Genomic DNA, 15416 nt, shown 5'->3' on the forward strand with positions numbered 1-15416 from the left:
CCTTGCAAAGAAACAAAGACCCAACACAGCCAAAAAAATAAATAAAATAAATAAATAAACATTAAAAAAAAACCCATTATGCTGAAAAGACCTATACTCTGAAAACTATAAGTTGCTTGTGAAAGAAATTGAAGACGACATAGACAGATATTGTTAAAATGGCCATACTGCCCAAGGCAATCTACAGATTCAGTGCTATCCCTATCAAATTACCAATGGCATTTTTCACAGAACTAGAACAAAAAATTTTTAAATTTGTATGGAAACACAGAAGACCTCGAATAACCAAAACAATCTTGAGAAAGAAGACTGGAGCTAGAGGAATCATGCTTCCTGACTTCAGAATGTACTACAAAGCTACAGTAATCAAAGGGGTATGGTGCGGAAAACAAGCATATAGATCAGTGGAACAGGATAGAAAGCCCAGAAATAAATCTACGCACTTACGGTCAATTAATCTACAACAAAAGAATCAAGAATATTCAATGGAGAAGAAGATAGTCTCTTCAGTAAGTGGTCCTGGGAAAACTGGACAGCTACATGTAAAAGAATGAAATCAGAACATTTTCTCACACCATATACAAAAATAAACTCAAAATAAACACCTAAGTGTAAGACCAGATACTCTAAAACTCCTAGAGGAAAACATAAGGAGAATACTTTTTGACATAAATTGCAGCAGTATTTTTTTGGCTCCATCTCCTAGAGTAATGGAAATAAAAACAATAAACAAATGGGACATAATTAAACTTAAAAGCGTTTGCACAGCAAAGGAAACTGTAAACAAAAAAAGACAACCTATGGAATAGGAGAAAATATTTGCAAACAATGCAACCAACAATGAATTAATTTCCAAAATATACAAACAGCTCATACAGCTTAATAAAAGCTTTTTGATAAAAAACAAACAACCCAATCAAATAATGGGCAGAAGACCTTAAATAGACATTTCTCCAAAGAAGACATACAGGTGGCCAATAGGCACATGAAAAGATGCTCAATATTGCTAGTTATTAGAGAAAAGCAGATCAGAACTACAATGAGGTATCACCTCACACTAGTCAGAATGGCCATCGTCAAAAAATCTACGAACAGTAAACGCTGGAGGTGTAGAGAAAAGGGAACCCTCCTACACTGTTGGTGGGAATGTAATTGGTGCACCCATTATGGAGAACAGTATGGAGGTTCCTTAAAAAACTAAAAGTAGAGTTACCATATGATCCAGCAATCCCACTCCTGGGCGTTTATCTGGAGAGAACTAATTGGAAAAGATATATGCACCCCAGTGTTCATAGTAGCACTGTTTACAATAGCCAAGACATGGAAACAAATGTGCTCCAGAGGGAGACCTAAGTCAATGATTCCAGTAGGTATTCTTATATTTAACCAGTGTGGCAGAATACTCAATTAAGATTTAAATAGTAGGTCTTCAAATGCTTTTGTTAATTAAATTAATGTGTTTTTATTTTGTTTTTCTCTGCCTTTTGTTGGTATTGTAGATTCTAGATCATTTTAACAAGAGACATAATTATCGTTGATCTCAGTTGCTACATTAGCAATTTCCTTATTCCTTTCCCCTCTCACTCTTAAAGACAGCCCTGTGTATGTGCTTTTGCTCATTTTTCTGGTGACAGTATTTGACCCTTTATTTATAAAGACGAAAACAAATAATAAAGGTTAGCATTTGAGTGTTAATGGGTTTTTATTTAGAACTAATGGTTTATATAAGTTTAGTTCTCTTGGGGAATGTTAAACAAACATGATTTACTAGCTAAATGGATATGAATTACATATGAAATAGCCTGTTGATGCTGCTTATAAGAGTTCTCAGTAATATAAGATTCTTGCTTAAATATACTAGAATATTTTCAGTTTTCCGGAGTGCCAGATATGAAAGAGATTGCATTATTACTTGAAAATATTGATCTTTTCACATCTTCTTCTAGGAGGGGTATCCTTTATGTAATTGTAAATGTTCTAGTTGCCAGCTTGTCTTGTCAGAATTTCTGCTCCAAGCCTTTTGGGTTTCTATGTTGTCTAATTTTTAGTCGATTTTAATCATAAAGCATAAAATGGGCTTTGTTTTCTGTAGAGGAAGAATAGGAAATCACCAAAAATAAATATTTTACCTTGAGCCAAGAGTTTGTTCTGGTTTAAATTTTCCTAATAACTTCTTAAGTCTGGCAGTATTTTTAGCAAGAGAAAGATTGATCTTGAAAAGACTCAGAAGAAAAAGTTAGGACTTAGGTAGTTTAAAAAAAATTTAACTAAATTTTTTAGCATGTCTCGATATTTGTATATTTTATCATCTAAGTGCTTTAGTCCTCTCTTTTTATTCCTTATCTGAGTCTTACAACCTTTAACAAGAATGCAGGTATAGATATATCTTCCCATTTACAGCCACAAATTTTAAAAATAGAAGGATTAAATGGAAGAATAAGATCTGCTTTAAAACAATTCCCTTGACCTGTAGCTTGGTCATTTTTAATAGTGTTTTCAGCTTTGTCATTGGGATCGTTTACTCCAATTATCAGTCTGTTTTGTTTACTCGAATTGTATATTTATGATTAAAAACAGAATGAGAGTTGTTTCTTTAAACAGGACCTTAGGGCTCTTTTAATAGGACCTTTGTTAAAGATATTGGGACTAATCTTAGTGACTCAAAGTGACTTTCTACTTAGCTGCTTAATCCATAAAAAATTGGTTGGCAGAAGTTATGAGGAATTTTTCTCAGTACTAATGATAGGTAACCTAAAAAGGAGAGCCTCAGCAGTACCTATCCTTTTTTTTAAATTCCTAATAAACAGGCTGCTCTTTGTAGATTCAGGCCCCAGTGAGGGGCAGGCCAACCATAGGGTCAGTTCTCATGCAGGTGGTCAGAAGGAATTTAAGGATTTGGCCTGATATCCCAGTGGATTTTCGTGCGGTTTTTTAGTCTTCACATTTCCTCTTTGTGTCGAGGGTTAGGTGGTTTGGGTTGCTCATGTATAATCCCAGTGACAGCTTCCCTTAGTTTGCTCAAATCCTAGTGTGAATGTTAAGTGCTAAGTAGCTTGCTTAGAAGTGAAAACTGGCTTTTTGATCTTTGTGTTGTCCTTAGTGGCATCACCTTGGAAATGGAACAAGCACCATTTTTTGCAGTTTGAAGAGAAAATTTCCTTATTAAACAAGTATATAATTTATTGGGATTATCCCGAGTTTGTAATCAAGCTTGGGGCTTTCAGCTGATGTTTTCTTTATTTACTGAGGTACCAGCAATTCTAAAGACCTACATGTGAGAACTCTTGGAAATTTTTTTCTCGCTGGAAAAAAACCAGCATTTCCTAATTTGAGTATTGTCTACTTTAAGTTTACTGTTCTGCTCTATGCCAGTATTATAAAAGGAGTATATTATATATATTTGTGTTGGGGAAATGATACAACACATGAAAGAATTGAATATTGTGGTTCTTTTTTACCCTTTGAGGTAAGGAAATGCCTGTTTAAAAGTGAAATTTTGGACCTTGTCAAGAATTTTGTCTCCCTGACATGAATTTTCAAGATGTTTTAGCCCAAATACTTCTTTGTTGAGCACCTTATCAGTGTTCTATACCATGCTAGTCATTTTTGTTTTCTCTGTTCAGACTCCAACTTAATTTAGATTCCTCATCCTGCTCAGGACTCATCATATTGCTAATAAATGAACTGAGATTACATGGGGAATGATATGTTATTATGGTGTAGGTATACTGTGGATATTGCTTCATGGTGATTTTTTGTTGTTCTTTTTCAGTGTTCCATTGGCAAGCTACAATAATGGGGCCAGTAAGTATTCAGATTAATTTCAGAATAAATAGTTTATGTAATTCACTCATTTTAATCCACCTTTTCTTGTTATCAACAGAATGACAGTCCCTATCAGGGTGGAGTATTTTTCTTGACAATTCATTTCCCAACAGATTACCCCTTCAAACCACCTAAGGTAATTGGGATATGGCAATTGTTTTGTATCTACTTTCGACAATACTATTGAAACAGTTTACAAAAAATTCTCCTTTTTTGATAGGTTGCGTTTACAACAAGAATTTATCATCCAAATATTAACAGTAATGGCAGCATTTGTCTTGATATTCTACGGTCACAGTGGTCTCCAGCACTAACTATTTCAAAAGGTAATAGAATGAGTATTTGATATCAATATAAAAAGCCTACTGTGTTTTTTGTCTTTTTAAGATTACTTATTCTTGGAAAGATTGCTCAGATTCCTTTTTTAAGAGGAGGTAGCAATCCCCCTTATTCTTAAAAAGACCTTTAGACCCACTGGAGAGAGCTGGATTTTCAAGCATAGGTATTCCTTGGTGTCGTGACTGCTCTCTGTCCGTTGCTCTTGCTATTCAAGCATAGGTTGGAATATGGCTACTTGGTATGAATTTTTTTTAGAGCATAGTAAAAGTAGAAGACAAACAGTGTCTCTTCCAACCTTGAGATCCATGAATGGAAAGGATAGATATTGTTCCAGAATAAGAAAAAAAGAGCCATTGTAGAGGAATGCTTGTATACTATAAGCATAGACAGTAGTTTCTTGAAGAGCAAAGTATAGGTGAATTCATATTCACATTCTTTAAGGTTTTACCAGCTCTTTTTTTTTTTTTTTTTTTTAATTTTATTTATTGTATTTTTTGCTGTGTTGGGTCTTTGTTGCTGCACGTGCGCTTTTCTCTGGTTGTGGCGAGCGGGGGCTACTCTTCATTGCGGTGCGCGGGCTTCTCATTGCGGTGGCTTCCCTTGTTGCAGAGCATGGGGTCTAGGTGCGCGGGCTTCAGTAGTTGTGGCAGGCGGGCTCAGTAGTTGTGGCGCACGGGCTTAGTTGCTCCGCGGCATGTGGGATCTTCCCAGACCAGGGCACGAACCTGTGTCCCCTGCATTGGCAGGCGGATTCTTAATCACTGCGCCGCCAGGGAAGCCCCTACCAGCTCTTATCTTTAGGTTTCTGTCAGGAACAGAATCACCCTCTAAGATAATCAATTTAATAAAAATTTTTATTTGAGCATCTTAATCTTTGGTATATTGTGTGTGTGTGTGTGTGTGTGTGTGTGTGTGTGTGTGAAAATGTGTAGAGAAAGTTAGTTACCAACTTTGTGATGGAAGATCCAGTAGTTCTTTCTTTCTTTACTTACTTACTTATTTACTTACTTATTTGGCTGCGTTGGGTCTTCGTTGCTGCATGCGGGCTTTCTCTAGTTGTAGTGAGCAGGGGCTACTCTTCCTTGCAGTGCACTGGCCTCTCGTTGTGGCGGCTTCTCTTGTTGCGGATCACAGGCTTTAGGTGCGCGGGCTTCAGTAGCTGTGGCACACAGGCTCAGTAGTTGTGGCTTGCGTGCTCTAGAGCGCAGGCTCAGTAGTTGTGGCACACGAGCTTAGTTGCTCCACAGCATGTGGGATCTTCCCGGACCAGAGATCGAACCCGTGTCCCCTGCATTGGCAGGCGGATTCTTAACCACTGCACCACCAGGGAAGTCACAGGGTCCTTAGTTGTGGTACTCGAACTCTTAGTGGTGGCATGCATGTGGGATCTAGTTCCCAGACCAGGGAGCGAACCCGGGCCCCCTGCATTGGGAGCGCAGAGTCTTAACCACTGTGCCATCAGGGAAGTCCCCCTCCAATAGTTCTTTAAAATAAGACCTAGTTATATGAATAGGTTGGGGATTTTTTTATATCCCTGAACTGAATATTATCTTATTTGTTGATTTAAGATTGTTCAACCCCTCAACATCATACCCAAATGAAATCACAAGTGGATTAAATGTTGTCAAAATACAGATACGAGAAATAGGCTGCAAGTATGATAATGGGCCAATATGTTTAACAGATATGAAGAACATATATAAATCAGTAAGGAAAAACCTAGATCCCGGTGGACAGAAAGGAACAGAATAATCAAGGAAATAAAAATTAAAATAAGTTCCCATTTTTCACCTTTTTAATTAACAAAGATCTTTACAAAAGAAAACTAAATGTTGGTGAACTACATTGAAATGAGTGCTTATATATGCTACAGATAGAAGTATAGATTTGTATAGTCCAGTCTGCCAGTATGTATTAAGAAATAAGAGATTTAATCATTAATACCCTTTGACCCAGTAACTCTAGGTTCATTCATTTGTACTAAAAAAATAAGCCCAACTGTTAAAAAAAGTTCTCTGTGCAAGTGCATTTGCAACAGTGTTATTTCTGAAAAATAGAAATTACATATAGACTCAACAGTAGAGGAGAAAATATATTGGTTCTGGCAAATGCATTCAAAAGAGTATTGATCCTTGAAAATATTGTGGGAAATAGGAAAATACAATGTTTGAAAAAAGCAGAAAAGAGATAAAGTGTTACACACTGTAACTTGTGTTGTACAGAAAGTATATTAAATAGCTAGAAAGAAATAGTTTGGGTATTTGGGGATGAAATTTGGTACATGAAAATATTTTTCTTTTCTGTCTACTTAAATTTTATCATTTCTTTAATGCATACATTTAGACAAGAGGCAACATAGTTTCATGGTAAAAAACATAGATTCTGGATGCAACTGCCTGTATTAGGATCTCAGCTCTACCTCTTATTGGATGAGACTTGAGACAGATTGGCTTCTGTATTCCACAGAGTTTTCATCTTTAGAATAGGGATGATAAAAACTATTTCACTGTTATTATGAAGATTAAAAAAGCAAAAATGCATAGTTAACTGGTTCCTTGTAAGCACCCATATAACTGGGATAAAGGCACTATTGTAAAAAGTATTGGAGGGGACTTCCCTGGTGGCGCAGTGGTTACGAATCTGCCTGCCAATGCAGGGGACACAGGTTTGATCCCTGGTCGGGGAAGATCCCACATGCCGCGGAGCAACTAAGCCCGTGCGCCACAGCTACTGAGCCCACGTGCCTCAACTACTGAAGCCCAAGTGCCTAGAATCCGTGCTCCGCAACAAGAGAAGCCACCTCAATGAGAAGCCCGCACACTGCAATGAAGAGTAGCCCCCGCTCGCCGCAACTAGAGAAAGCCCGCACACCGCAACGAAGACCCAACGCGGCCAAAATAAATAAATTTATTTTTTTTAAAAAAAAGCAAAAAATGCATAGTTGACTGGTACCTTGTAAGCACCTAAGGATAAAGGCACTATTGTAAAAAGTATTGGAGGGGACTTCCCTGGTGGCGCAGTGGTTAAGAATCTGCCTGCCAATGCAGGGGACACGGTTTCGATCCCTGGTCCGGGAAGATCCAACATGCCATGGAGCAACTAAGCCCGTGCACCACAACTACTAAGCCTGCACTCTAGAGCCCACACGCCGCAACTACTGAAGCCCATGCGCCTAGAGCCTGTACTCCACCACAAGAGAAGCCACCGCAATGAGAAGCCCGTGCACCACAATGAAGAATAGCCCCCCACTTGCCGCAACTAGAGAAGGCCCACATGCAGCAACAAAGACCCAACGCAACAAAAGAAAAAAAAAAAAAGTACTAGATAGGACTTCCCTGGTGGCGCGGTGGTTAAGAATCCGCCTGCCAATGCAAGGGACTTGGTTTGAGCCCTGGTCCAGGAAGATCCCACATGCTGCGGAGCAGCTAAGCCTGTGCGCCACAACTACTGAGCCTGCAGCCTAGAGCCCGTGCTCCACAACAAGAGAAGCCACCGCAGTGAGAAGCCCGCACACCGCAACGAAGCATGGCCCCCGCTCGCCGCAACTAGAGAAAGCTCACGCGCAGCAACAAAGACCCAGTGCAGCCAAAAATAAAGTAAATAATTAATTTTAAAAAAATTATTGGATATTTGTCATGTTATAATTACGGTAAGACTTGCGTACTCTTTTTTTTTTTTAATTTTATTTATTTATTTATTTTTGGCTGTGTTGGGTCTTCGTTTCTGTGCAAGGGCTTTCTCTAGTTGTGGCAAGCGGGGGCCACTCTTCATCACGGTGCACGGGCCTCTCATTATCGTGGCTTCTCTTGTTGCGGAGCACAGGCTCCAGTCACGCAGGCTCAGTAGTTGTGGCTCAGGGGCCTAGTTGCTCCACGGCATGTGGGATCTTCCCAGACCAGAGCTCGAACCCGTGTCCCCTGCATTGGCAGGCAGATTCTCAACCACTGCGCCACCAGGGAAGCCCCTTGCGTACTCTTAAAAGTTAATTTTTTGAAGGAAACAGAAACTCTGGGGCATTAAATTAAGATTTCTGGGGTCCTAGGCAAAAATACAAACAAAAAATCAGAGGACCACATTTTTCAAAATTGTGACTGAAATAGTTTTCCAGATAAGTGGCCCCTTTTCTTTTTGTAGGCCTCCTTGCAATTCAAGGGCTGCTTGTGAAACTGTTCATATGCCTATTGTTCTTGTGATTTCCTGGCCTGGTTGCTCTTCTTTTACCAAGTAGCTGTAGAGATGGAAATCTAGATATAAATGGGGCCAAGAGAGGTGGGAGTGTGTGTGTGTGTGTGTGTGTGTGTGTGTGTGTGTGTGTGTGTGTGTGTGTGTGTGTGTGTGTGTGTGTGTGTGTGTGTGTGTGTGTGTGTGTGTGTGTGTGTGTGTGTGTGTGTGTGTGTGTGTGTGTCTGGGAGGAGGCCGGGGGGGGGGCGGTCTAGATACCTGAAATTGTTACCATAGCTTTTGTTTTTTTTCTTTCCCTTCTGTGCCTGGTGTTGATTTTTGCAGTTGTAATAAATCATAAGGGATGTTAGTTTATTTGACTTGATATGTTCTGTCTAGATAGCTATCTTTTAAAATAACTGCAGTGCCAGTTTGTTGAATTTGGTTATATCAACATACCTAGGTTTAGTGTTTTAAAGAAGGCCTGAATCCTATGTGTGATATAATTATCCCTTTAACATAGTCCGTTTTTTTTCTCTTTTTTTAAATTAATTAATTAATTTTTGGCTGTATTGGGTCTTCGTTGCTGCACGCGGGCTTTTCTCTAGTTGCGGCAAGTGGGGGCTACTCTTCATTGCGGTGCGCGGGCTTCTCATTGAGGTGGCTTCTCTTGTTGCTGAGCACGGGCTCTAGGCACGTGGGCTTCAGTAGTTGCAGCACGCAGGCTCAGTAGTTGTGGCGCACGGGCTTAGTTGCTCCGCGACATGTGGGGTCTTCCCAGACCAGGGCTCGAACCCATGTCCCCTGCATTGGCAGGCAGATTCTTAACCACTGTACCACCAGGGAAGTCCCCATAGTCTGTTTTTGAGGGCAGTAATCTTGACCCGAAATGCCCTCCACTTTGAGTATATAGGTAAGGGACCTAAATATACAGAAAACTGAAAGGAAGCAGATTAAGTGCATCATAAAGCCACTTGATTATATGTTTTTAGAATTGGAACTGACTGTGGGTTATGACACTAATGAAAATGGGTATGTACTGATGAGGAATATATATATTGGTGAAAATTTAGTTACTTCAGTGAAGAGTCTCTACACGCTGTAGAAATAGAAGTTATTCTCTTTATAGAGAAAGAAGGTGTAGTATATTATAAGCCAAAATCAATTTTCTACAAATTAAAGGATCTAAGTAGTGTACTAAGAACCCTTTCACCAGGTCCAGATAACCACCATCCTACCTTCCTTTCCTGGAAAGAAAGAAAAGTTACTTACTTAAACCTTATCTTTTTAAAATGATACAAATGAACTTATTTATAAAACAGCAACAGGGGCTTCCCTGGTGGTGCAGTGGTTGGGAATCTGCCTGCCAATGCAGGGGACACGGGTTCGAGCCCTGGTCTGGGAAGATCCCACATGCCATGGAGCAGCTGGGCCCGTGTGCCACAACTACTGAGCCTGCGCGTCTGGAGCCTGTGCTCCGCAACAAGAGAGGCCACGATAGTGAGAGGCCCGCGCACCGCGATGAAGAGTGGCCCCCGCTTGCCGCAACTGGAGAAAGCCCTCGCACAGAAACGAAGACCCAACACAGCCATAAATAAATAAATACATAAATATAAAAAAAAATTTAAAAAAAAAACAGCAACAGACTCACAGACATAGAAGACAAATTTATGGTTGACAAAGGGGAAATGGGGCGGGGAGGAATAAATTAGGAGTTTGGAACTAATAGTTACACACTACTATATATAAAATAGGTAAACAAGGACCTACTGTATAGCACAGGAAACTATATTCAGTATCTTGTAATAACCTATAATGCACAAGAATCTGAAAAAGAGTATATATGTATATGTATATGTATAACTGAATCACTTTGCTGTATACCTGAAACTAACACAACATTGCAAATCATCTATACTTCAATTTTTTTAAAAATTTGTCTTTTTAAAGTTGCCTTATTGAAATAGTTGGAAGAGTAAATGGAATTTATAACAAATACTAATTTGGTCGTTATATCTAATTTTAGGTGAAGAATCAGTTGTATTCTTGCCAGCTTGATAGGCCAGATAAGTTTCTTCTTCTATAGTCAGTAATTTCATGAACATTCAAAGATCTATAACTCCCTGTTGTCATTTCCAGGAAATACATGAATTGAAATCTTTCCTAATTGCTGTTAGAATGTTCTGTGCTTGAAGAGGGCATCAGGTGATAACACCTGACGATGGGAAAAGAAGATATTTTGGGAATGCCATCTGCCATTTGTGGGCAGCAGGAATGAAGAGTCAGAAAACATCTTGCCTGATGTTTTTTGTTTTCCATATACTCTTAAGGCAAGGAAATAGCTTTTTTTGTTAACAACTGAATGATAAAGGGCGTGTAAACTTTCTCATCTCTCAGAAGCCCTTGATCTCCATAGAACAGATTTGATAGGAAAAGGAATATTCCTTTTCCTGATGAATTTGATGTTTGGGGAGTAACGTGGACTCTGAATCATTGTCTCTTGCTACAGAACATTAGAGAGAAATAAGGTAGCTGAGTTCTGGTAGCATCAGAATAGAAGGATTGGAATTTATTTCAGTATGTCAGAGACCACTGGATTTAATGTAATTAGTGGCCTTAGCCTCCTCTTTGCTTTCAATAAGGAATACATAAGTTAATGAATTTGAACAGAGGAAGTTGTACTGTTGAGATCTGTCTGCTGCATTCCAGGTTGTCACTGAGGAAATGGCTTAGATGAGATTCTAAATCATTACTGAAAATAATTTGAGACTTTAGTTTGAGATATGTTGTATCCTCTATAATATGTGTGGCCAGCCCCATTTGGGAGCAAGTACTGGCCTTTATGTTCTTAGACTAAATCGTTTTCAACTAAAAATGAAACAAATCCATTGCATCTGAATATATAGTACCTGCCATGGAGAAAGCAGTGATTGTTGGATTTCATAGTTGTCACTTCTTACTAAGAGCATTCAGTAGTGTGGTTGTCTTTGGAATTTTGAAAGCCATTTATCCCTGAACATGGGCTTCTAAAAATTGAACTTCATAAGCTGGGAAAAGTGTTATTGGTCTAGGATTTGGAAGATCTGGATTCTAATTCCACTCTAATTTTACTCACTAACCAGGGACATGAGGCAAGCAAGACACTTCACCAGCCTGGGCCAGCTTCCTCAGGGGTTCAAGCATAGAGAAATCTTCTTAGAATCTTTGTTGATTACTGTTACTGTAAACTTAGGTAGAGCTTACAAAGCTGTTAGGCACTACAATATAAATAGGGTCTTAGAATTTTCTCTTGTGTTGGCATCTCATGTTTCTTTCAACCTTTTTGCTTTTGTTCCTCTACTAATTTGTATGTTTTTTTCATTCTAGTACTTTTGTCCATCTGTTCTCTGTTGTGTGATCCCAATCCAGATGATCCTTTAGTGCCTGAGATTGCTCGGATCTACAAAACAGATAGAGAAAAGTAAGTATGGTCTCCAGACAGCAGAGTATCTGTGGTAGGGTGGAGATGTTTTTGTCTTAAGGGCTGAGTATGGGTCAGATACTTAAAATGAAGTCCTAATATACTCACCTGGGGACAGGAAAGAGGAGTATTTGCATCGAGTATCATTATAAGTAAATGATTTTATATCTGATTGTTTCATGACTCCTACTGCCTAGAAAAACTTTTCTATAGTATATTTTCCAACAGCTTTAGGTCTTCTGCTTGGCTTTTGACGTGTAAAGATTTTGCATCAAGAGCCCATTTGTCTTAGGTAGGTATTTATAAATTAATGGGAAAGAGAATTGATTTTCTACCATTTGGAATAGTGTAAAAAAGAAAGTGAATAAATGTTACAAGACATGAAAGCCTCAAGTTTCCTTTAAAACAAAACTTGTAGAATTTACATATTTTAGAATTGTATTGTGAATTATTGAAGACTGGTCAGGATATCAAAAGAGATAGTAACTGAAAGTGTTGTAATCTTTTTTTGTCTGTTTGTTTTGTGTATTAGTCAATAAGATTATGAAGGAAATAGATGGGAGGTAGTGGATAATTTTCTAAAGTTAAAATATAAAAGATTAAACGATTAATTGAATTATTGGTTAGGGAGGCATATAGATAGGATATTTTAAATGGAGCTGCATTGAGAGTGGGGAATTCTAACAGCAATTGGTTCTTAGTTTAGTTTTTTTCTGTATTTAGGTCTGAATAGTATCTATAACTGTATTCTTGGCTGCATTCAGAATAAAATTAGATCATGCTTTTTTCAATTTGGGAATTTACTTAGAAATACATTTTTTGATTAGAGAACCATTTTGTCCAATATTTAGAATTATGGGCATTTTTCCCAAGTCATTGTGGCGGTAATGGTCAGCAGAACTTTTTTAATCAAAGAATTAAAGATCCTTTTGCCCTGCTTATTTTACTACTAGAATGTTCTTCTGGAGCAATAAACCCATTCATTTTAGCAACCAAATTGTTAAAATAAGTCCTGCCAGAACTGGCTGTTTTATTGATGCAGGGGAAAGTATTATGCCAATTTAATCATTATTATATGATTTCAAGAACCATATAATGTAGAATTATATTGTTCCAAGAACTCCAAATAAGTCAAACAGGGGTCGAAGATTGTCTGTTAGAAATATGTCGATCAAGTATAGACTGAGGGTATGCCAGCAAGTGCTAAAATTCAATTAGAATCCTGTATTAGTAGCATTTATAGGATATTTCCCACTATCATTGAATAAATGCTTATTAGAAATTTGGGGTAGGAAGATGGCTTAGCTTGAATATACTATAAGTTATTCCCTTCAAGTTACTGGATAGGATAATGAATGAACTCTGTTGCTTTCTAACTGACTCCTCACCTATGTTAAGCTAAGCTTCTCTTTGTGTGTACAGGTACAACAGAATAGCTCGGGAATGGACTCAGAAGTATGCGATGTAATTAAAGAAATTATTGGATAACCTCTACAAATAAAGATAGGGGAACTCTGAAAGAGAAAGTCCTTTTGATTTCCATTTGACTGCTTTCTATGAGCCCACGCCTCATCTTCCCCTGTGCACATGTTTACCTGATACAGCAGTGCTGCGTGTTGTACATACTTGGAACAACAAACTAGAAATACTGTACTTCTGTACCAACATTGCCTCCTAGCAGAGAAGTGTGTGTGTGACAAGCCAGTTCTCCAGGCATAACCTAGGTGTGAGACTAAAAGCTTTCCTTATTGACTTAAATTTGGATAACGGCAGAGTGAGGGGTGGTGGGTATGGTGTGTGCTTGGATGGGGAAGAAAAGCTCCACTGACCTGTAGGAGATTGTTTTTTAAGTGAAATCCCATTAAACTCAAAACAGTTATGAAAAACAAGGCGAAGAACATGAAGCTGTTTCTGTATTCGTTTTATTCCGAAGGACTTAACGTCTTAGGTGAAAGTTATGACCAATCAGATTAAACTCTACCTACATCCTGTATTTTAAGGTCTAAGTTTAACTGGTCAACATTTAAATGGATTGGAGCTATTAGTAAAGTGTGATGGGCTTTGTTTCCAATTCTTTTACATCTCCCCACCCGTCAACCTTCGTCCTTCAGCCCCTCTTTCTCTCTTCCATATTCTTTGGTTTGTATGTGGTTTCTCAGTTAATACATAGCTAATAGCTCTTATTTTTCTTATGTTTTTAACTGCTTAGGTCTATCTGGATGTAAGGGTGAAAATTCATTCGATGGAAATACTTGTGTATATTTAAAGACCCAATTGCTCCTCTGGAGCCTGTACGTTCAAGAATGATTAATCTGTGTAATAAACTGATTACTACAGTCATTACATATAATTTTGTGTGAATAGGCTTTCTGATTTTAAGAATTTTGTCTAGCTGAGATTAGTGGTGGATTTTTTCCCACCCCTGAAATGTTTTCATTTATACTGGTTGCATTTCAAAATCATGAAACAATTCAGTTTACATAGTAAAAAGGATATCTTGAAAGTAATTTTACTGAACAAGATAAACGCATAAGCTTAAAAGAATTTTCATGAAACTTATATGTGCAGTATTCCAGGAACACGACTGTTAAACTAAATAAGAAATTTGCTTTATTATTGAAACTAAGCTGCATTTCACCGAAACCTTGTGACATTCCTTTGGTACATAGGACATAAAACAAAGGCATTGCTATTTGGTAAGTTAAGCTTCTGTGATTGTGATTGTAAAAACAACATTGACCAAACCTGGGAAACATGAGCACAATCTTGTATTGGAGAGTCTACATAATTACTTTGCACTAACATTGCAGGATGTTCATCCAATTTTAAATTGTACTGTATGTGGCTTTTTGGTCTTCCCTTGACGCTAGTAAAATGTAGTTTGAAACTTGTAAACAGCTGTATTTGCCAGAAACATCGTTCCTGTGAACTAGGCAAGTTACTTTTTTTCCCCCTACTTCTCCTAATCTAATTGTAAACCAGGCCAGCCTGAAAGCAATGGCTGATGCTCTCTAGCTGTCAGGTTCTTTCAAATGCATCTTTACACTCTTGCACAAAAATTGAGGAATAAATGTCCACTGCTTTTGGTTTTAAACTTGTTTAACTTGTCTTATCTCTCAGTGTCACTATTCCATCTCAGAACTAAGGTGTGATACCTGAAACCTTTAAAGTGCTGCATTTTAGCTGCTGGCTACTTATTATTAGCATTTCTAGCATCCTTGACCTTGCAAAGAAGTTTGACTATTAATAGTTGTGGGTAAAGGAGTTAGAATTGAGCTCTAACCTAAAATTACCCTCATTCTCAGTATCATGGGTAAGTGGGAATTCAGTTTTTGACTGTTGACCATGGGTTAGTTGCACAGATCCTGAAAGCCCCAATCTTCGTCATCTTAGACAGCAGCCAGCTTATTACCATTTATTAGGTCATAATGTAGATATTTTCACAAGAGTACTTTAAAGTGCTGAAGTAAAAGTCATCCTGGTGTTCATGAAACATTTGGCTTTTGAATGCAGTTTGGTCTTGCTCATTTGAGTTTGGAACGTATTTGGTCCAGTCTGGTTACATATGCCTTGGCCAGAATGAAGGCTCAGTGAGGGAGACCACCTTCCCCACTCACAAAAAAAGTGTGTA

General features: G+C 38.2%; 1 protein-coding gene across 2 annotated transcripts in view; it reads left to right on the forward strand.

Annotated features, from left to right (window-relative positions):
* Positions 1–14135, forward strand: part of UBE2D2 (ubiquitin conjugating enzyme E2 D2) — a 58405-nt gene extending 44270 nt beyond the window's left edge. The window contains exons 3-8 of one of the 2 annotated variants that reach the window (XM_036846538.1): positions 3773–3804; positions 3884–3961; positions 4046–4151; positions 11692–11785; positions 12014–12077; positions 13208–14125. In XM_036846538.1, coding sequence (XP_036702433.1) covers positions 3773–3804; positions 3884–3961; positions 4046–4151; positions 11692–11785; positions 12014–12077 — 374 coding nt within the window. In that variant the 3' untranslated portion in view covers positions 13208–14125. Of the gene's footprint in view, positions 1–3772; positions 3805–3883; positions 3962–4045; positions 4152–11691; positions 11786–12013; positions 12078–13207 lie in introns of both variants that reach the window. The other variant, XM_036846540.1, reaches the window with a different exon arrangement.
* The last annotated feature ends 1281 nt before the right edge of the window (positions 14136–15416 follow it).

This window comes from Balaenoptera musculus, chromosome 3, assembly GCF_009873245.2.
Source record: "Balaenoptera musculus isolate JJ_BM4_2016_0621 chromosome 3, mBalMus1.pri.v3, whole genome shotgun sequence".
Classification (NCBI taxonomy): Eukaryota; Metazoa; Chordata; class Mammalia; order Artiodactyla; family Balaenopteridae; genus Balaenoptera; species Balaenoptera musculus.